We start from the raw sequence: 21,362 nt of genomic DNA, 5'->3' as shown, positions 1-21,362 counted from the left end.
CTTTTCTAGCACACGTTGAAACGATACTTTTGCACTGCTTCACGGGGCCGTATGCTTGCTGCTGGTATCTGTCTCTAGCACATATCTAGTTGTAGCTGCACACATTTCTAAAATTGCCTCTTGTTCTTGGCATGTTTTAAATGGCATGTCAGCCACACAGTGATTGAAGATGTGGTAGAAGAGAGATGCAAAGGCTATGGGTAGAGAGGGTAAGGAGGAAATACTGACTTTCTTAGTCTCGGAGATCTCTGCAAGCTAAGAAACCTTTTTGCTTTCTTGTTCCTCTTCAGTTCATTTAATTTCTTTTTCCTTTCACTTGCTCTTCCTGCCCCGTTCTTAGGGCTAGGGAGTAATAGTAGAATCTTTTGCGTCCTTCACCAGTAGGAGAGCTGGATCGGTGATTGGGGTTTGCTTCCAGTTTGGAAAATACAGGAAAGAAACTTTTCTTTAAAGACTACACTCTTCACAGGCCCAATAAATCTGGATGTAGAACAGATTTTTTTTTTTTTTTTTTTTTTTTAGGTTGGAGAAATAAACTATAGCCTTTCAAAGTTAAGAATGCTCATTTAAAATGTGTGAAGGCCCTAGCTGCACTACTAGTCTTTGCTTGCTCTGCCAAGCCCCCCCAGGTGCCTCCCCCCTCCCTGCCCATGGCCCCATGTCATCACCCTGGGACTGTCAGCCCCTGCTCCAGCGACCCCGCAGCAGGGCCAGTCTCCAGCTCCCCACAGCCCTGCCCTGCCCAGCCATGGGCCCCCTGAGCCAGACCCACCCGCGGGCCCATGTCCCCTCCCCATCCTTCTGGACGTTGGCTGGGGCGGTGGGACAGGGTCAGGCTGGCCAGGCCTGTTTGTGGGAACGAGTTCATTCTGGTCCCCCATATACATACTAAGCATCAAACACTCTTAGACTTTCTTCAGCGGTGAGGTACAGATTTGCTATTAGAGACCAGTCTTAAGCCAAGGTTGCCTTCCTGGTAAAATGTTGGGGTTTTGTTTGGTTGGTTTTGTTTTGTTTTGTTTTCCACTGAGAAGCCATGCCCTACTGTACTCGAGAGAGAAGAGGAAAAAAAGCAATCAATTTTTGCTTATAGGTTTGGGGCAAAATCCATTTCCGCCTTCAGGATGTCTTTTTCTTGCCTGTGTTCACATAATGCCCCTACTGATAACATTTTATTATATGTGAAATAAAAGCTATCATTTTTGAGTGTGTAAGTACATTCTTTGTGCTCTTTACTAACCTGCTTTTTTCCTCCATTATTGTTTCTAGATCAACCGGAGAGGAATGCCTCCCAAAGGGGGTGGAGAGATACTGTTTGCTTGCCCAGTGAGAAAGGTCTTGCAGCCTATTCAGTTCACAGACCCTGGCAAAATCAAGCGCATCAGAGGAACTGCGTATCCTTTTTTGTTTGTTTATTTTTCTTCTTTTAAACGAGTCTGCCTTAAAAAAATAAGTCTCCTAACTTGAAGTCGCAGAGGTGCACCCATGTTGCTGAGTGTGTATCCAGATAAGAGCGTGACATTACACAGACAGATCACATAACTAGATTTCAGGACCATGTCTCAAAACTGCTGTGTTCAGAGCATTGCTGTTCAAAAAGCATCAGTAGACAAGTAAATAAATTTAAAACTGAACAGCACTATTTAAAATCTTTTCAATAGCAAGAAAAAGTTAAAATACTTTCCCATGTAGCAGCACTAAAAGGAATCTTACCTTGTCTGTAAATCCAGTAGTAACAAATGTGGTTTTGTTGTGTATTGAATAGGTAGCATCCTGGCTGTTAATGAGTCTAGCAGAATGTTAGATGGGAGCTTAAATCTTAGTTCAGTTTACACCTCACTGCACACATGTGAACTGAGCTTTTTGTTGTGTTATGAAAAGAAGTTTGTTAGCTCTTCACCTTCAGTAGTACCACTGGAGATGGAAGTGGAGGAGATTTTACTTCTGTGCAAAGATAAGGGCACAAAATATTGTTGTGGAGTACTCACTTTTGCAAACAGAACTGCACATCTAGTTAATGTTTTGGGGTTTTTTTCTTTATTTTTCTCTTGTGGTTTTTATATGGTATCTGTCATGAATCTGCTGTCACCATGGGAAGAAGGCAGAAATCCCTTACAGGCAAGGTACACTAAGGGTATTTCATAAGCTACCGCTCTCTCTTGAGCATTGGCCAACTCGTAGTTTAATTTGTGATTACGAGAGTCCCAAACATGATGTGGCTTTGATTACTCAAAAGGAAAGCAGGAATGGGGGCAGGTTTCTTGCCAGAGGTGCAGACTTGCAGCCTGTTCCTCCTTTTGCTTTATGGCATTCCATCATAATGGTGTGTGAGAACAGGATGCTTTGACCTCTGTTTCCAGCTGTGGCATTTGGATGAGTGCAGCACTGCCAAGTGAGAGCAATTTTACGGGGTGCATATGCTGTACAATAAAAAGGAGGCAGCTCATTATGCTTTTGGTGGTGTTTGTCATGGTCTTTCCATGAAGAAAGTAATTTCCTTCTGCCCCCGTCCACCTCTGTAGTAAGTAGTTCTATCCTGTTTCTGTGTGACAGAGGAAGCAATGATTATGACTTTAGTGCCATCTTTCTAAATTGATGTTAATACACAGCGCTATTCTGGGCCACTTTGACTGGATTTGGTCAATGTATGTGAACTACAGGTTTTTGAACTTCCACTTTCCTTTAGGTTTTCCTGGGCTTTTTCTCAGGAATAAAGGTTTGCCTTTAGTAAGCCTGGTGAGAGGCAGTCTCATTTTAGTTTAGCCATTAAGTGGTTCTTCAAGCCAGTAGAAAACAAAACATCAGGAAGAGTAGGTGCTTAGGTCTTTTATATGTGCATTTTTGTCCCTTCAAGATTCAACTGAGCAAATCTGCTTCCTCACAGCTGGGGAGCTTGTGTTGCAACAACCTTTTATAGTCATCCAAAATACTGAGTGCACCAACCACGCAGAACAATCAGTTTTCTGATTATTATTTACTGCTTTTGCCCTTAAGATCTTAAAGCTTTTGGTTTACCTACTTCACAAGAGAATGCAATAGAAATTTGTAGAAAAGGAAATTCCCTTGCTAGCTGGGAGATTTGGGAGTGTATTTCTGTGCATTGCGATGTGCATGTAGGTGCAGATGGGTGGTTAAATGCGCGGAGCATGTGTCTGCATTATAGTTGGGATGGAATTCGGAGCACAATGTGCTTTGTACATTTGAAGATCTGTTGGTCATATCACTGAAGCAGCGCCTGAATAAAAGGGCACAAAGGCAGTTCGTCTCTTGTGTACTGTGAGGAGGTGGGTTGGGGTGAGCAGGAAGGTGGTAATTTCTTCTTCCCTGGAACTGTTGCCTTCAGATGCTGCATGACTAGAGAACCAGTAAACTCGATAGCCTCACAGTACTGCAAAATAGTTGCAGAGAGCAAAGATTTTTTTTTTTAGACTTTTAAAATTAATTTTTTCTTTTGTTAAAACATTTGTCTTTAATTTCATCTACCCAATTTCTCCCTGATAGTAATAGAAAGACAGGATTTCTTGCTGCTAATTCAGAGAAACTTCACCCGTCACCATCTTTTAATAGTGTATGAAGAGCAGAGCATGCAGGACTTCCTCCATCATAAGAAAGCACAGGATGACAGAACAGCAATTTAAAATCATTGAAGGGCATTTTTAGGATAGATGTTTACCTAGTCATAATAAGCTGTTGTTCTGCACATGTTCTGTGTACCTCACTTCAAGGTATATTGGTGAAAAGACTGTAGAAAGCACTTACGCACATGCCCTTCTCTAAGTACCGGAAAATGGACCAGCGCTCATGAATGGATGTATAGGACAAAACCACATTTTATGAAATAATGCATTGGGACCTCTTGGCCACTTTTGTCAGTCTCTGGTTTAAATTTCTTTTGTGACCACAATGAATTCTTTAGCTCGGAAATGTAGATACTCTGTCAGAGTGTCGCCACAGATGGCAAACAGAATGGTGGAATCTGCAAGGAGCATCCTGAATAAATTCCTCCCGGACATTTATATCTACACGGATCATATGAAGGGGGTCAGCTCTGGAAAGTGAGTATCCAGTATTCACAGGGAACAGAAATGTAATTCTGCATTTGTTCATCTGCTAGGGTATTGATCTGTAATTTTATTGAGTTTTACACCATGATCTTCTGTTTTGCTGACTTAAAATAAATATCCGTCACAGAGAAGAAATGGAATGATTCACTAGATACGTTTGTTTTACCCGTGGTACCGGGACAGAAGTTGTGTGTTTTCTTAAACAAGGAATGTAATACATCATTACTGCTGCTAAAGGCAACTTGAGCTCTCTTCAGTTTTAAACCTGTTGCTTTGAAGTGAGATTAAGATCAGCGATGCCGTGGTATATTGTGAAAACCAACATTCAAACTTGACTGTACACCTTCTGATGGAAATGGTAGTGTTAAGGATGGGACCAAACTGTTTAAGAAAGTGTTTGAGCTGTATGGGTTGTCTTCTGCTTTACCAGTATATAAATGGCTGAAGGGAGTGTCCTTTGACCAGCAAGGACTGGAAAACTGAGACATTAATTTACTGTACTTCCACAGATTTTGTTTGCCAGCAGACCACAGAAGTGATGGATGTGATTCGGACAGTTTTACTGATATCTGTCAGCTTTGTTGCCCTCTTGTTACTTTTCGTTGAGGTTGAAGGAGTTCTGGATGACTAATTTGTCTTCTGTCTGTATGCTCAAATCCAAGCATGCACATTTTCTTTCACTGTTTCTGCTTTTTGAAATATTACCTTAAAGAAAACTTGTTAGGTTTGCAAGTTTACAAATCTAAAAATTGTTGACTCACTTTTAAGTATTTTTCCTCTTTTCCAATCCTTCATCATATTTAATATCCCAAGTTAGTAAGTCTTGTGGCTCCAGACTGTTAACAGTGATCAGAATTGCAAAAACTTTTCTGGGGGCTGTGTGGTTTTGGGGTCCTGTTTTGTTTTTATCTGTCTATAAAGTGAAAAAGTCAAATGAATCGGTGCAGAAGCATTACATTTACTACTTGCATGGCTAGCCCATGCAGAGGGGTAAATAATAGCATGGGAAGAGGAGCTGAATCCCTCTCCACCTTGCTGGTGCACGTGGCTTTCTGATACTGCTGTGCTGTCACATTCAGCATAAGTATGACGCCAGTACGATTGCAGTATACCTGATACTAACATTGTGCCACTTTGGCAAAGCTTTTTTTATTACCTGGTTCCCAGTTCTTGTGTGTGTGTCGTAGCAGGACATGGAAGGAAAGCGTTATGCCTTGTTGTTTCCAATGCTGCCTCTGGTGATGAGTAAGACCAGCAAGGACTAGTTCAGCCCATCAGTGCCCAGCCCAAACGAAACCCTGATTTCAGAATGTAAAGTGTTGAACTGTATCCCTTCCACAGTACCAAAAGCTTCAGGAAATACATTATTTGAGCATCTTCTGCCTGTAATGTATCTCTAAACAAAAACTTCCCGATTCTGTTTTGAGCGTTTGCAGCAAAAAGTTTGTCTGTGCAGATGCTTCCTAATACTGTCTGCACATACACGAGGCACTGGATTATTTTAATTTTTATTTAGGCGGATTGCCACATGCTGCTGAACACTAATAAAATCTGGCAGGCGGTATAGTTATTAAAGGATCCTTTAATATCCTTTATTATAGTCCAAAAAATAACATCTTTGATACTCTTCTTTTCTTGCTGTTTAGATTGCTTGCTCTCTTTCAGAGGAAGGAAAGGAGGAAAGAAACATCTTTAACATACCTTCTGTGTTGCTCAGCAAGTGCAGACAGTTAAATATGGGTGGGAACCACTGATATCTTTTTGTTCCCGCCCTACTGAAATGCCTCTGGAGGAACTGTTGTTTTTCTGGCACTGGGAGAGTTTGTGTGTGTTGGTGTTTGGGGTTTGTTTTTGTGGTTTGTTGATGTTGGTGACATTCCTTACAGTTTTGGGTCAGTGGGACTATTTTAATTAAAAAGTTTGGGTGGTGGAGGCAGCAGGAGTCCAGAACTGTGGGAAATCCTGTATGTGGAGTAAAGTTAAGTTAACCTTATTTTGAATGGCTAGTTCTTGGTGCTCTTCCAGAGCCTATAAATAAGAGGATCTTGTGACTTTTTTTTTTTCCTTCCTTAAAACTTTCTGATTTCTCAGCAAGCTGTACTCAGCCATGTGTGACTTTCTTGTAGCAAAAGTGTTTCTTAACTCTCACAACAGCATTTTGTAGGATCCTAAGCTCTAAGGAAAATAGGGGGGTTTGTTTCTTTCTTCAAATCATATGTTCAGAATTGTTACACGGTTGTAATGATTTGGATGGTATTGAACTGAAAGTGAAAAGAAGCGATTGGAAGTACAAGTAATGTGGATCAAACTTTTCTTTTAAATTCTCCTGCTTGATACCATGGCTATGGTCTAATCTTGCTAAATATTGACACTTTCAGGAAAAGAACTTGATCCCTAAAGAAAGTTAGTTTTGTTTTTGAATGTCTCAGAGAAGAAACTCCAGATACCTTTGAAATGTTCATCAAACATGAACTAAATAAATGCGAAAGGTACTATTTTTTTTTAATAGAGGAGGGTATTTCTGACATTTGGATGTTTTATTCTTTTTTTTTTTTTTTCCTTTCCTTTTTTCCTTTTTAAAGAGTTTGTACCAGGAATAGCCAGCACAGTGGGTTGGGGGCAAGTGGTACTGGGTTTAACTTTTAAATAATGTTTTTTCCAGGATGAATCAAATGTATAGAACAGGAAATTTGTCAACAAGTCCAGATTCCCAGTATTGTCCTATGAGAGGAGCTGTTTGTGACTTGAGGATGAGGTTGGCTGAGAGTAGTTCTTGGCTCATTACTCTATTTTTGTCCTTAAATCAAATGCACTTTTTCCCTTTCTTTCAGATCACCAGGTTTCGGCATGTGCCTTACTGCAGAAACCATCAATGGCACTATTCTCAGTGCTGAGCTAGCCTCAGACCCTCAGGGCCAGGGAGCAGCTGTGCTTCCCGAGGAACTTGGTCAGAATTGTGCTAAGCTGTTGCTTGAGGAGGTCTACAGGGTAAGTGGCCAATATATTTCGTGTGTATAGCTGTAGGGGAAGAAGGTGATGACATATTGGTAAAGGAAGAGGTGGTTTGGGGGCGCTCTCAGACAGGCTCAGATCCAAACAGAGAAATGATCTGATGCTGCCAGTGTCATCTTCACCCAGGTAAGGAGTGGGTTTGAATGGTTCCATTAACAGTGTAGTGACTTACTGGGCCATGTTATTTCCCATGTCCAGGAGATGTTACTATGAATCATAGTAGTGGCAAATTTTTCTTTTGTTGCTTTCTGTCTGCAACAGAATTCAGTTGGCTTCACATGGGCTGTTACTTTTTCTAATAATAAGTTGGAGGGGTAATAGAGTCAATCCTCTTAAAGTAGTGGTTGGAATTTAGCATTATGAGTGGGAGAACATATGAGGAAGAAGGGGGGAAAAAAAAAAAAAGCAGCTAGCCTTAATGCTGGCCACTTCATGGTGATGATGACGAAGTCAAATGTGCTGAGATCTATTGGTTGTATGAAGAATTGGCTGAATGGTTTTTTGGAAAGGAGCTAGGACAGTGTTTGCATAGGAATCCTAAGTGCATCATAGTCTTCTGCAGTGTAATTTTTTTTTTTTAATTAAAATGTTTTTCATTTGTGGTGAGACTTAGTGGATGAGCAGCTTTCAGTCTTACAAATGATTTGGCAATTGGCATCATAGTGAGTTTCTGGTATAATAAAGAACCTACCTGCTTTTGTTGTGTGTCTCCACAAACGTTAAAATAAGTCCCTGTTAGTATTGACAAAACGCATTTGGCCTTTAGGAGGCAGTCATCTACAAATTGTACTCACTGTTTTAAAAAAAGTAATTGCTCTGAACTGGAATAACCTCATAGGACTTTGCAAAGTGTTAAAAATGCCATTGATGAGATTCTGTATTAGGTAATGTAGTCAATTATAAAAACGCCCCTTAACCTCATAAATCACATCCGTGCCTGTAGTAGATTGTTCATCTGTGCCCATGTTATCTTTTCCTTTCCCTGCTGCAAACCCTTCATCTGTCTGAATTAGCAACTTGCCCACTTGTTCCAGTCTTCCATTAATATTTTGTAATATTTTGTCTTTGTTTATTCAGTACATGCACCACATTGCTAGAGGACCTTCCCTTTCTAGTCCAGGGTTCTTATCTCATAGAAACGCCACAAATAAATATTCTTCCTGGGTACAGTCCAGACCCCTTGCATTTGAAAGTCCAGCATGCGTGGAGAATGCAGTCACAACTAGTGACTGAAACATCTGTCTGTTTCTACAATTATGTAGTGACAGGTAGCTATTTTTCTTTGAGGGGTGAATTGTAAAATCTTTCAGCTTCCTCACCCCACCCACCCCCAAAAAAAAAACCCAACCTGAAATTTGGTACATTTGTTGCTTTGTGTAAACCTCTTGGAAAACATCTTCAGGTGGTCAGATGATTGGAAGCATCAAAAATCCAATTTCCACATACTTTTATCAGCAGCAATAGATATTTTTTTCCTTTGAAAACCATCCAGCACTTGACAGATTGAAACTAGTGAGGGAATTTGTCCAGATATTGTACGGTCTTCAGAGTCAGATGGCAGAGAACTTCTGAAATGAAGAGGGCTGGAAAGGCCTGAACCATGTAATTTTCTGCTTTAGTGTACTGCAGCCATTTGAATGTGAAGTCAAATTCTGGAAAGCACCAGGATAGTGACGATCTTGGGACAACAGAAAAAAAGCATTTGAGGAGGAAACAGGGGCAAGCAAGTCTTTGAATGATAAAGTGATAGGGCATGAGGTTTCAATGTCTTTGAAGATCAGATTCTGAGTGAGTGACGTTGTTAGCTGTGGCCTGCTATGGTACCGCTGGCACTCCTGGAAGGCTCTTTTATGTGTGGGCCGCTTCAGTCCAAGAGTGACTAAGAAGTGCTGAGCAGTGTACAGACTGCTTGTGGTCCTCCACTGCAGCAGCTCATGGTGGAAAAGTTCTTGTTTGTTAGCATTTTTGGCTGTTGTGCTGCTTATCCACTGGAGCGCTCAGTCCTTATTCACTGTTCATGAATTCCCTTCTCCCTCTGTCATAGGCAATATGGTGGGTTTTGTGCTGTAGTTTTCAGAATGCACACTTAAATTTATGTGTGACACACATGCTCACACAGTGCTAGCCAGGAATTTGGAAAGATGGGCTTTCTCATTGGTTTTTGTTTTGGTTTTTTTTTGAGCTTAGGTCAGTTTGATCTAGTGTTGACCCCAGAGAGGATATCAAAACATGTTGCAAAGCATGCAATGTTTGTTTAGTTTGAAGATACTATTTTTTTTTCTAAGTTTCTTTGCCTAGATAAGATGTCTAGTGAAACAGTAAAAATTTGGGAAAGCTGTGCATGGAGCAAGAATAGGTTGCTCTGAACAGGCACTCTTTGAGTCCCACTCTCCTTACACCAGCTACTCACTGAATACAGGGCTCAAGGGAGAATTTCTCTCCCTGTGTTTAGATCCTCTCTTTATGAGATTGTTTCTCCATCTGTGTCTTTGCCTGTAGGTACTGTACTGCAGGAGCCAGGGAGGGTTGACCAGAAAAGGGCATCCTGGGAGCATTGGAGATAATTCTGTGTAGAAGGGTTTTAGCTGTCGAGGTCACCCACAAATCTGCTTGAGTTCATTACTGTTTAAAGGGGCCCAGGGACATCTCTTAAAGTGCTTGCTTAATGCTTGCTATTATGTGAAGTTTACCACCTAGGAAATCTAAGGATTTGAGTCTTGCTATGTTAAGTGCTAAATGGTCCCTTTTACTAAGCCTTCAAAAAGAAGTGAAAGAGGTCGTATGATTCTTGGAATCAGTGGAGCTTTTTTATGTACATTTGTTGATGGAAAGATATCAGAGCTAATTGGCTAATAAGTAGCACAGTGCTAATTACAGTGGCCCTGAAAGAGGGGGCATGGAGTGACTGGCTAGCATTGTGTTTACAAATCTGTATGCAGTTCTTACCTAAGCTTAATTGTAGAAGGCCAATAAGGATTTTCCTCTTGTCTTCAAAAGGCATTGGTTATGGGACCTTTATATAGCAGGTGATTGGCAGAATGGAAAGGCCTGGAAGAACTGGAAAAGGATTGAATGTTTATATTCCTTGTGATCATGAAAAATAGGGGAGGATGCAATACCTATTTGAGGCTGAGTTCTTTAGTGAAGAAAGGCCAAGTTGTTAAGGGGGCTTGGAGGTGCAGGAGGGGTAAGGCTGTTTGTTTCATTCAACTAGAGCTAAAATAAGTGAAGCATTTCACTGAAGGCTTAATTTTCAAGATGGCCTTACTTCAGTGTGACAAGGCTCTGCTCCATTCTTCTGAAAAAAAAACCCAAACCCAAACCTCTGCACTTCACGTAACAAATTATTGAGGCGTGCAAGTATGTATCACACAGGTAAGGGAGGAAATTTTGTGTATGCCAAAATATAACCAAGACTAAATCAAAGCTGGGATCAAGCTCAGAAGAATAATCCTCTTTGAAACACTGTTGTCCAGTACCCAAAGTTGTGATATTTGTATGTGCCTGTCAACTGTGGTATTTGTATAACAACATTTCAAAATGGATGGGATTTTAAGTGATCTGTGTCTCTAATTGTCACATCCAGCTGGATCTGGCTCTGTTGTCAATGGAAACAATAATGGAGAAACTGCCATAACTGAATTAAGATGGACTAGAAGCTGCATCCTAGGTTGGTAAGGAGTGCCAGCTATTTTGGAACAAATGTCAGTACTTTGGCTCTGACTTTGCCCATCCCATTTCTCTTGGGAGGGTTGTTTTTGATTTTGGACTCTTGAGTAAGTGGCAGGTGGATTGAGAGAAAAAAGTTGTCCTCCTTAGAAGTGGTATTTCCTTCATTTGGCACAAGTTACTGTTCTGTCATTAGATTACAAGCAAATCACTTAATTTCCCTGTCTGGCAACTGCCTATGTGGGAATGGGCATAACAGTGCACTGCTAATGCACAACAATAGTGGGGATGACTGACTCACTGCAGCCAAGAGAGCTTATGTAAGCAGCTAGGATGTGATGAATGCATCATGTTTTGCTATATTGTTTAGGACATGGTTGCCTCCATGCTGACTGAAGCTTTTGTATAAATTTGGTCATAAAAATAGATGTTTTATAATGCTTTCAGCTTTAGAAAAACAAAAACAAGCTCAGAAAATGTGAAGTTTTCATCCAAGTGATAAAGAGCATTTTGAATTATTAACTGAACTACAGATACAGAAAGTCCTGCGTCAGGAATGCTCCTTACCAAACTCTCATCTGCTTCTTATACATATTTCAGATTGGCAAATACAACTGGTGAGAGCTGTGGCTCTAGATCGCACCAGCAAATTCTGCAGGTACCCTGTTCGCTCAAGATAAAGCACGATTTTTATCAGTCCTGTAGAGGGCATTAGGTTGAGTGCATGAACTTCACTTTGGTATGGCGGGTTCATGCAGTTAAAAGGGCAAGGGCTGCTCTAAGAGCATGTTGCTAGGAGTTAGGTGATGGTAGTGAACGTAATGAAGATGTTTCCCTCGTTGTGGTGTATCATTTGTTGCATGAAGTGCAGAGGCTCTTTTCAGAACAGAGCTGAGACTTGTCACACTGAAGCAACGCCACCTTGAAAATCAAACCTTCAGTAACCCTCCTTGGAAAGGTCCTCCTTTCTGCCCTCTCATTCAGTAAATGTGCTGAGGTTGTCACATCATTGTGTTTTCTTAATCTATGTAGTCCAAAGTTTATTTTGCTCCTCCCTTGCCTTTTTGGATGGTGTTGTCTCTTAAAATGATGACAGGTTACTCCTTGTCCACAAAGGTAACTGCCAGTTTACCTCATTAGATAATTTGGTTTTAAAAGGATGAATTTTTAATTTTGCTCTCTCCAGAGAGCCTATTCAGAGGGCTTAGCATTAGGCCTGATCCAGCAGGAAACTGTTCACAGATTTCATGTGGCTGTGGATCAGGATGAATATGAGGACAGTCTGAAATAATGTTATGCCAGATATTTTTTTCTATTTTCAATGTGTTTGCGTAGTAATAGTTGGTAAATTCTCTCTACAGCAGTCTTGACTGAAAGTATTCCTTTTAATTTACATTCAAGCTTTGGAAACAAAGAAAGCATTCCAATTCTAATTTACATATGCATCATAGTTAACAGCTTCCACATACAAAACAATTTACACATACAAAGTCATACATGCATGTATGACTTACTACAGTCAAATATGTACAAGAGTATGTGTAGTTCTACATAATTTTATGCATGGCTCTTTCACATAGCAATAAAAAAAAATCTTCCCATTTTAAATATGGGGGACAAAATGTTTTACAAGTGTAAAAACAAAAGATAACAGCAAGGGCTTAGGTGGATGTGTGTGAAACAACTTTTAACTTCCTGTTTTGCACCTGCTAATGCTGAACTATTTGTCTGAATGTAACTTTATAAAGTGCTGCAATTCATGGTATCTTCAAATGCACATGAACTGTAAGTAATACCTATTTTCAATTTACGGTGAAGAAATTCATCAGTGCTTACATTCTGTGATGTTAGAGGAGAACAGGTTGGGAGAGATGGGAGGGGTCTTTAATGTGACCTTGTTACTGGGTTTTCGTTTAGTTCTGTTTCTTTCCCAGCCTGCCATGTGAAATGAATTTGTCATTGTTACAAAATCTAGATTTTTATCTTTTTGGCCCTTGAAAATTGGGAGCGGTAATTCAGCCTTTTAAGTATATCTTTCTTGTTCATTACTCTCCTCCCATCCCAATTTCTGGTTTGTACAGAGTTTAATTATTAAAACACTTTGGTTTGCAGGGAGGCTGTGTAGATTCAACAAATCAGAGCCTTGCTCTGCTGCTCATGACCCTTGGACAACGGGATGTTTCCAAAGTCCTGTTAGGACCTCTGTCTCCATACACGTAAGTTGTTTGTTCAGTTTAATTACCCAGTCTTGTTTGATTCACTAGTTTTATTGCACAGCTATTTTTTGTATATGGAAGACTTTGCCTGGGGCTATGAATAGAAAAACTTGTACCCGTCATCAAATGAGACAGGTGGTGTAAGTTACCTAGTGTTTATTTCTACATGTTAGAAGATGATTCCCTTACTGTTCCATATTATTCCTGGTTCTGAGAATTACAGAGATGGGGTTTATTGTTGGTTCTTTGTCTTGGATTGTATGTGTACATCAGCTTGCTTTTTGTTACCTAGCGTACACTAACGTGTTTTCCTAGTGATCTCTCTGTAGCTGTGGCATTAAATGGCATGTTTCAAATGGCTAGCCAAATGCTAAAGCTGTGATTGTCCATAGGAAACAGCTTAAGAGTTCAATTCATGGAGCTATGTGCAACCCCAAAGATAGTCCTGTTGGGCAGCAGACTTCTATCTAGTTCTTCAGTCTCAATTTTTATTAAAGCTTTGTCTGTGGCTGGTAGTGGTTCAGAGGATAGAAAAAGACTAAATTTCTTACATTGCTAGTTGCAACACACAGGTTAGGGGAAGGGCATCCAGTATCAAAAATTTCATTTACTCTATCAGACTGACAAGTGATTGACTAGATCACAGTTATTCCTAGAGACTGAGCAGTTTTCCTTTAATCAAATGGAGGGAGGGTTGTTTATCTGACAATGGCATCAAATAATAAGACTATGAACTGTCCTTTTTCGGTTATCATGGTACCGGTGCTGTATACGTGAAAGGTACAGTACTGTGATAACTGAAGAATGGTGGTGCCATCACATGAGAGCTAGAAATTGCCTAACTGCTATTCTCAACCCCTGATATCTTGGAAACAATATTCATGAGATTTTGAGGGGAAGACAGGGAAGCCTTACATTGCTCTGGGGTAAAGTAATCCCCTGTAAAGTAAATATCCATATGAAAGGCTTACCAAGAGTAGATATCAATGTTTGAAGTGCGCAGTTAAGTATGTGAAATAAACCAATCACTTGTCATTGTCCAGTCTTTTTTTTTTTTTTTTTTGGATGCTATGAAAAATCACACAAGCGCACTCGTTTATTTTGTAAGCTGGCTGATTTCAAATGGGTGGGTTGTCACTTCTTCCAAGCTAGGAGTGTGTGGCAGGGATGAAGATCAGGAGCAGACATCCTGAAGCAGCATGTGTGACATGAGATCATAAAATCTGTGATTCTGTGAGAATCTGTGACTCATCAGTCCTATGACAATGTATTCAGAGATCACACAGCTCTGTAGAACCCCTGTGCCCTCACTAAGGCAGTTTATAAGGGGCTGGGAAATTTGGCTCCTGAGCAACTCATTGGATGCACAGGCTTTTGAAGTAAATTGCAGTACTGTCACGTTCCACGTCATTGTCCCTTCTTTTCTCTCTTGGGGCTGTGACATCTCTGCATTTAACACTTTCACCCTGTAGAATCTGGAGCTATTTATAAGCCGTGTTACGCTAGATTGGCCTCCCTGTCTAGTACAATGTGCAGGAATGTGACAGTTCAGCTGGCGGATGAGAGCACTGTGTGGGGACATGGTGCTTTGGGATACGTCCATCAGAATGAGGAAACGTCTCCCAGATTTGTGTATTTCCATGGGAGACATCCTTTGCCCCTGCTAATGGCAGGGGAGGGGGGGTGGCGGGCAGCACCATGAGTAGGGCTGTCCTGAGTGGCACTGGGGACACCAGTCCCAAAAAGACCACTTGGCCTGCGGCCATCTGCATTACCTCCTCTTGTCTTATGCTCCATATTTCACAGAAGTAAGTGCCTCTCTGTCAAGCTGAGCTTAAAATCAAATGCAGGGTGCTGGCTGTGTTGCCACCTCACAGAGATCAGTCTTGCAGGACAGGCTGGTCTGCATGCAGGTGAATTGGCATGAGGCAGGGGTATGTGAAGGAGAGCAACGGGAAAGCTTGAGTGCCCTGGCCCTTGGTTTCGCAAGGGTTTTAGGGGCTTCAAGCGGAGGGGATGGGGCCAGGCACAGCCCTTGAGGCGGGGCTGCCTCGGGCAGGGGCCTCTGCCCGGCTGGGCCGCCGCTTTCGCTTGTTCCCCGAGCCCTGCCCGGGGTCGGGGGTGTCCGTCCCCGCCCACACCCAGCCCCTCGGCCTGTCTCCCTCCTCCCCGCTGCCCGTCGGATCGGGGCCGGGGCCTCCCCGCAGCGCGGCGCCCCCTGGCGGCCTGCGCGTCCGGGCACCGGCCGCAGGCCGTGTCCAGCAGCTGCAGGTCAGGCCTGGCTCCCCTCGGTTCCCCCCCCGGGCAACGGCCGGGGAAGGCCCCCGGCGGGACGCTGGGGAGCGTTACCGGGGCCGCCGGCGCTGCCAGGCTGTGCCCTGCACTGTTCTCAGGGTAGGCGAACCAAGAAGGTGTTGCTGGTGCACAGGTCTTCTCTCGCACTGATTTGCAAGTTGGTCGCTTCGCCCTGACAGCGAGCTAAGACATGTGAAGTGGTTGTGTACCTTCTGGTGTTGCTTAGCAGGCTTCTGGGAAAAGGTAGCACTTCAGATAAACAGACTTTTTACTCATTGGGTTTTGGTTGGGTTTTTTTGGTAGTACTCTGGTTTTTTATTTGAAAGTGGCTGGCCCTGAGGAAAACCTCCAGTGGGGCTCACATAGGTCTCCCTGGGCCTAAGGAAAAGTGTTCAGCTCTGCCTCATTCTTGCCTGAACACACAGTCTAAATTTCCAGCAAAATAAAACTTCTCCATACCTTTCACCCCCTCCGTCAGTCCTCCAGTCTGTACGTGTATGTTCGGTGCAGCCTCCACTATTATTTGAGGTGCAAACCTTCCCACACGTGACCCATATCAGCCTCAGCTTTCTGCTGCACTTCTGTCAAATACCCCTGCCTTTCCCCCCTTTTTTTTTCCCTCCTGTTTCCAGGGCTCTTACCACTTGTGCTTCTACTGCTGCAAGACAGAGCTGGCCTGTTGCTGCTCCCAGATTCTCCCCTGACGTCCCCAGGCAGCCTCCCCTTTGCTCCCACTCCCATGAGCCTTTCCCATGTACCTGGGGGCTGTGGCAAAGCCCTCTTGCTTTTTCTCACTCTGCCTTTATTCAAAAGTGAGAAGAGGTAGAGAAGCACAGTAGTCCACATATGTGCAAAGAGAGGTATGGACTGAACTGATCCTGCCAACGTGTTGCAGAGTTTGCTGATCAGCTTTTAGGATTCTTCCCTGAGCCTCTGGCTCCACGCTGCCTCTGGCATTTGTACAGTTTATTCTGTGCCCTCCTTGCAGTTCAGCACGCTGCTCCTGCTGTTTTGGGCTTGACTGCTTTCTTGTCACACTGCCAGAGCTCTGGGAAAGGACCCAGCTAAGGAGGAGGCTGGTACAGAGCTTGTTGCCTGTCAGCTTTACTGAAGCATTTGTACCAATGTATGCCCATTTGCCTATTATAGCAGCAACCAGAAACCTTGCAGCTGGGGAGGCATGGAAGAAAAGGCACTTTTCAGTTCTTTGTTTCAAGTGTTAATCTATTGAGAGATGAGAGCGCTGGTGTCTGTGCTGAGGCCAGTTACCAGGTCAGGAAGGTAAGGTAGAAAGGTTGTACATAGCATGGGGAGCCATGTGCCCACATTCACCCTGCAGAGGTATTGAGCTGACTGCCCCAGAGGTAACTCTCAGATCTTGCTAAGCGCAGACCAGTGTAGGTAACAGCAGCCTCTCTTTGTCTGGCTCCTGCTGTTTCCCTCTTCTCCCCGTGCACGTACCCGAGTGCAGGAGCAGCACCATGCCCAACTGAAGTGGATAAGGCAATTCTTGCTCCTGCAGCTTTCAGTGTGCTTATTCACAATTTCTGTGAATAGGAGCTGCCAGGAGGCTTTCAGAGGCCTCATGATGTTGCAGTGGGGACAGTCCTATCCTCTTGGTCTCCTGCTTCCCATTTTGTGGGTACTTTCTCTTGATTTGGTGTAATGGTGTAAGTGTGATTAGCTTGCAATTATGCACTCAGTATGGACAGCAGAGGCTTTTTCCAGATTGCCAGCCAAACAAAGGTGTGGACTGGATGAGCACATTCCCTTTTTTCTAAAAGGTTAAACTTAACCTAAGAAGGGAACATACCAATTGCTGCAGGAGATTAAACCTTAGTTCAAGCCTGCAGACTTGCTTGTGGCCATGAGTGGAAGAGCCCAGACTTCTGTCACGAGCAATTATCAATTTTATATTTGTACCCTTTTGGTGTAATTGCTTGTTCCCTGTTTTGGGGAAGCCAGTAGGAATGTTTTCTTGGCTGTTTTTGGTCTTGTTCTTTTTTTTATACTTTTCAGTAGTTTTTCCTGTCACTCGCCCTCCGGTCAGTGTGCATTTAGGAGCACTGTGTCTGTTTAGTCTCTTCGTGCCTCTCATTCTGAAGTGATGAAAGGAAAATTACTTCCCCCCCCCCCGAAAATGAGGAGAGAAAACAGGAAGAATTCTGAGTCTGAATGTGATTGTAACAAAACTTTTAGCTAAGAAGTTGACAAGTTAGCAATACAAATCAAACACCTGCTTTAACAGCATCAGAGATCTGATGTCTCTCTTCTTAAAGTATGCACCCAAGGCCAACCTTTTGGCTATCACTGTTTATCTTTTATTTCTGCTTTAAACATTGCGGGGGGGGGGGGAGGAGTACCACAGGTTGGTACAGGGTTCGTATGGCCCTGATGGAGAGTCAGCATCATGAATAAGTGACCTTGGCTGGCTACATCTCTTCTTTCTCCTTCCTTTCTTCTTCTCTCACCTTTTGTCTTGCTGTTACCAGGCATTCCTTCTCTCTCTGCTCATACAGAGTGCAGTGGTTTCAGTAGGGGTCACTAGCAACTTCTACAACATGAGTGAGAACAATGTTTGGAGCCTGTAGGGTTGTTTCTCTGTACTAAGCAATATTTTCATGTTCTATTCACTGTGCTCATTGCTGGAATCAGCGTTAGTACATACTGCCAGTGGGCTTTCTGTTTTGTTTCTCAAACTCTGTTGTTTTCTCTCCCTCAGAATTGAGTTTCTGCGACACCTGAGAAGCTTCTTCCAGATCATGTTTAAAATTGAAACAAAGACCCCTGAGGAAGAGCACATGGGTGGGGAGAAAGTCTTAATGACGTGTGTTGGCATTGGATTTTCCAACCTTAGCAAAACTATAAGATAAGAAACATCTGCAGACTTCATGAAATGGGGTGACAGAAAACGCTGCAAAGATCTGATAAAACCTGCCTTTCCCTGTGCTTATGCTGGCACAGGGAAACCAGTGATGATTCCAGTGCAGAGGCACCCAAGCTTGCTGCATGTAAACAATAAAGCTGACTTTAGGCTATTTAGACCTGTGCTGTTTATAAATGCAATGCCAGTATTCTGTGCTGCATGGAGTGGCTGGCTGGAGTCTCAGCTGCCTTGGGACTCTTTGCACTGTATTCCACTGCATGGGACACAAGTGCCTCGTATGTCCCTGTGCCCTCAAGCCTTAATGCAGTGGGTGCTCTAGTTTTATGTATCTACAGACTTCACTCAGCATTTTCTGAAAGGTTTAGATAGAGAGGGAAAACAAGATTGACCAAAACGAGCTTTGCAGTGCAACACAAATGATCACAACAGAAACATTAGATTCTTGAGGTAATTGCAGAGACAATATTGGCATGGAAATAAAAGTAAAGGTGTGACAATTTTTTGTTTATACATTGCATGTGTATAGAATTTGTCAAATGCTTCACTCCGGCTTACGTTGACTAAATTACAGTTTCACAGGAAGAAAAAAAAATCTGTCTTTTAATTTTCCTTAATGTTAGAATACTGCAGAAGAGATCACAGCCTGTACTGACTTGTTTTAGCGTCCTCTGCAAAGATGGACATGGGAGGAGAAACCTCCTTGACAGTTTTTGACTTATTGCATATATTCTTTTTTAGGTTTGTTTGGCATGCCACACACTGCAGTTCACAATTCGTTGTGAAAGGTAGCAAAAAAAAGCTGTAGGCTTTGAGGGAGAAAAATATATTCAGTTATGCCATCACATTTTGTGCAGTTGCTCCCTTTTGAATGAGGGGATAATGGTGTATGGGCACTGCTTGGATTGACAGGTGCAGAAGGTTTCTACCGGGATATAAATACTTACCCAAGAAAGGCTTTTGGTAGATTCCAGGCAAACCTGCTGAAGTTAATGCTGAACTCCTGATACAAGGAAAGAAAATTATCCTTGACTTCAGACTCCACTCAGCGTGTCTGGAGTAAAATAAAACCATGTCAAAAGCTGGTATATATAGAGAGAGGAAATACTAGTGACTGTGTTATAATGGTCTTACAAACTTTATCTGATGCCACTGTAAAGTGGGCATTACCTCTGTAATATGAAAAATGTATATTGGACCCAAAAGGACTTTGACAAAAATTTAGGTATTTGATTAGTGTTTTATTAACTATTGCAGGCTGTGTGAGTCATTTTTGTACTGTACTTTGTTCTTGTTGCAATCTGTCTGAACGTGTTTTGGAAAAATAAAGTATTTTTTCCTAAATAAGGTTTTATTTCCCTTTAAAACAAGACAACAACAACAACAAAAAAAAACAAAACCTTTTCCCCAGCCCTATAAGATGGCACTTCAAAAGATAAATGGCTATTTTGAACTGATACACCAAAAGAACAGCTTTGGGAGTTGCCAGGGTGGGAGGAAGGGAGACGGCGAGGCCTTTCTTATAATTTACTAGCGTTCCAAAATTTGATTTGCAGCTAAGAAAATGCTAAATAAAACAGTAGAATGTGAAATAAAATTCTTTGACCATATTTTTTAGATTTCAAGTTACATTAGAAAAAACTATGTGGGCAAGGAAGAATTTACCTTGCTCCCCTCTGTCACCTATGCAATGAAAAATCTAGAAACTCTCCAAATTAGAATTACCCTAAATACAGGGAGCCACTGATCCAAAAGGTGAAATGTACAAGCTGAGATTAATAGCCACTAGAATAAAAATATAAGGCTTACTCTAATTAAAGATACAACTTTGTAGCACAGCTCAGATTACCCAAATTGGCCTAAGTAAAAATTTGGAAGTATTGTCACAACTTCAAAAGCTTTATTATCTTTAAACTTTTAAAGCTCTTAACTTCGAAGCTGTGACAGCTTTTCTAAATGTTCCAGTTGCACCGAACATAGCAAGGGCAATGTGTTGCCCAGGTAGCAGATTCTTTAGCAATAGAGTTATGTCATGAAACTACCCGTGCTTAATTAAACCTCAGTGTTAAAGTTACACTGCTAACCCTTAGCTCTGCTGCAAATTGCATAGCTCTACAGCACAACGCTTGCTATGACTCAGAATTGCTTGTTGCTTTACAGAGAAAAAGATATGTATATGAAAGGAGTATGTTTTTCCAGAACAGCCAGTGTCTGGAGAAACAGGAACAATTCCAGAGGAGGTTTTAGGTAAGAGCTTTCTTAAAATTGTTTGACCTTCACATTCTGTGAAAAGTACTTGTTAGGAGGAAATCCTGCAGATAAAAAGCTGTTTATCAGCAGAACAGCGATTAACACCTGTTTTGGTGGACTGATCCCACAAGCAGTAAGATAGTTCAATTTTAGAGCTGGACAGAAGAAATTAAATTTTGGTGAAGACAATTCATACTCTTTGTAGCCACAGACTTTATAGTAAGGATGCTAGTTACTAGGAGATGCATCTTTCATCTCAGTCCATCATGGCAGATTTAATACTCAGATGACTTTAATTTGAACTGATTAGCTGTACGTGAGTAATCCTGTACTCTTTGAGCTATCCATCAGCAATTTAGTTAATCCCTTTGGGTGAATAACTCTGATAATACCCTTCTGTGATTGGAAACTTTTCTGCTTACAGAAAGGTTTAAGGCTGGACCATAAGGAGGTACAGGTGTGGGAGGGGCCTAATTAACAGAAGTATTTTGTAATGTGCATTTTAATTGCAGTAATTTTAACATATGGGGAAAGGGTGAAGAATGCACAGAAAAATAGTTTGGGGGAGAACTAATCGGAATGCCTCATTAAATGGAGAATCTCTTCCTTTAAACTTGCCTAACAGGAAAGGCTGCTACAGTGGTGATGTGAAAAGTATTTGCAAAATGTGCCTTTACCTTGCAGCTGCTTCCACTTTTGTAATACCTGTTGTCAAACTCTCTTCCATTTCTAAGCTATGATGGTAACTTGACTGCACCTTCTGTGGTGACATCAGAAAATCCACGTTAACTTGCTGTAGGACAGGTTCTGGAGTAGCAGAGATCATGCTGAAGGTGAAACTGCTTCAGTCCAAGCCAGTGCACTTTACTGAAGGTGTATGACTAGAAGCCAGTGCAATAACTGTCTGGGGAAGCACGCAGTACGTAAGTTAGCTAGGCCAAAACAGTAAGTACATGGCTGTCTTGGGTAATG

The 21,362-nt window shown here is 42.0% G+C and overlaps 1 protein-coding gene across 1 annotated transcript in view; it reads left to right on the top strand.

Annotated features, from left to right (window-relative positions):
- RCL1 (RNA terminal phosphate cyclase like 1) overlaps positions 1-19,474 on the top strand; it is a 29,325-nt gene extending 9,851 nt beyond the window's left edge. The window contains exons 5-9 of the mRNA XM_050912990.1: positions 1,270-1,394; positions 3,930-4,055; positions 6,896-7,052; positions 12,858-12,961; positions 17,979-19,474. Of these exons, the coding sequence (XP_050768947.1) occupies positions 1,270-1,394; positions 3,930-4,055; positions 6,896-7,052; positions 12,858-12,961; positions 17,979-18,129 (663 nt within the window). The 3' untranslated portion in view covers positions 18,130-19,474. The remainder of the gene's footprint in view (positions 1-1,269; positions 1,395-3,929; positions 4,056-6,895; positions 7,053-12,857; positions 12,962-17,978) is intronic.
- Positions 19,475-21,362: the final 1,888 nt, after the last annotated feature.

This window comes from Gymnogyps californianus, chromosome Z, assembly GCF_018139145.2.
Source record: "Gymnogyps californianus isolate 813 chromosome Z, ASM1813914v2, whole genome shotgun sequence".
NCBI classification, from domain to species: Eukaryota; Metazoa; Chordata; class Aves; order Accipitriformes; family Cathartidae; genus Gymnogyps; species Gymnogyps californianus.
The sequence above is the reverse complement of the archived record's forward strand: the minus strand, read 5'-3'. Positions and strand labels throughout refer to the sequence as shown.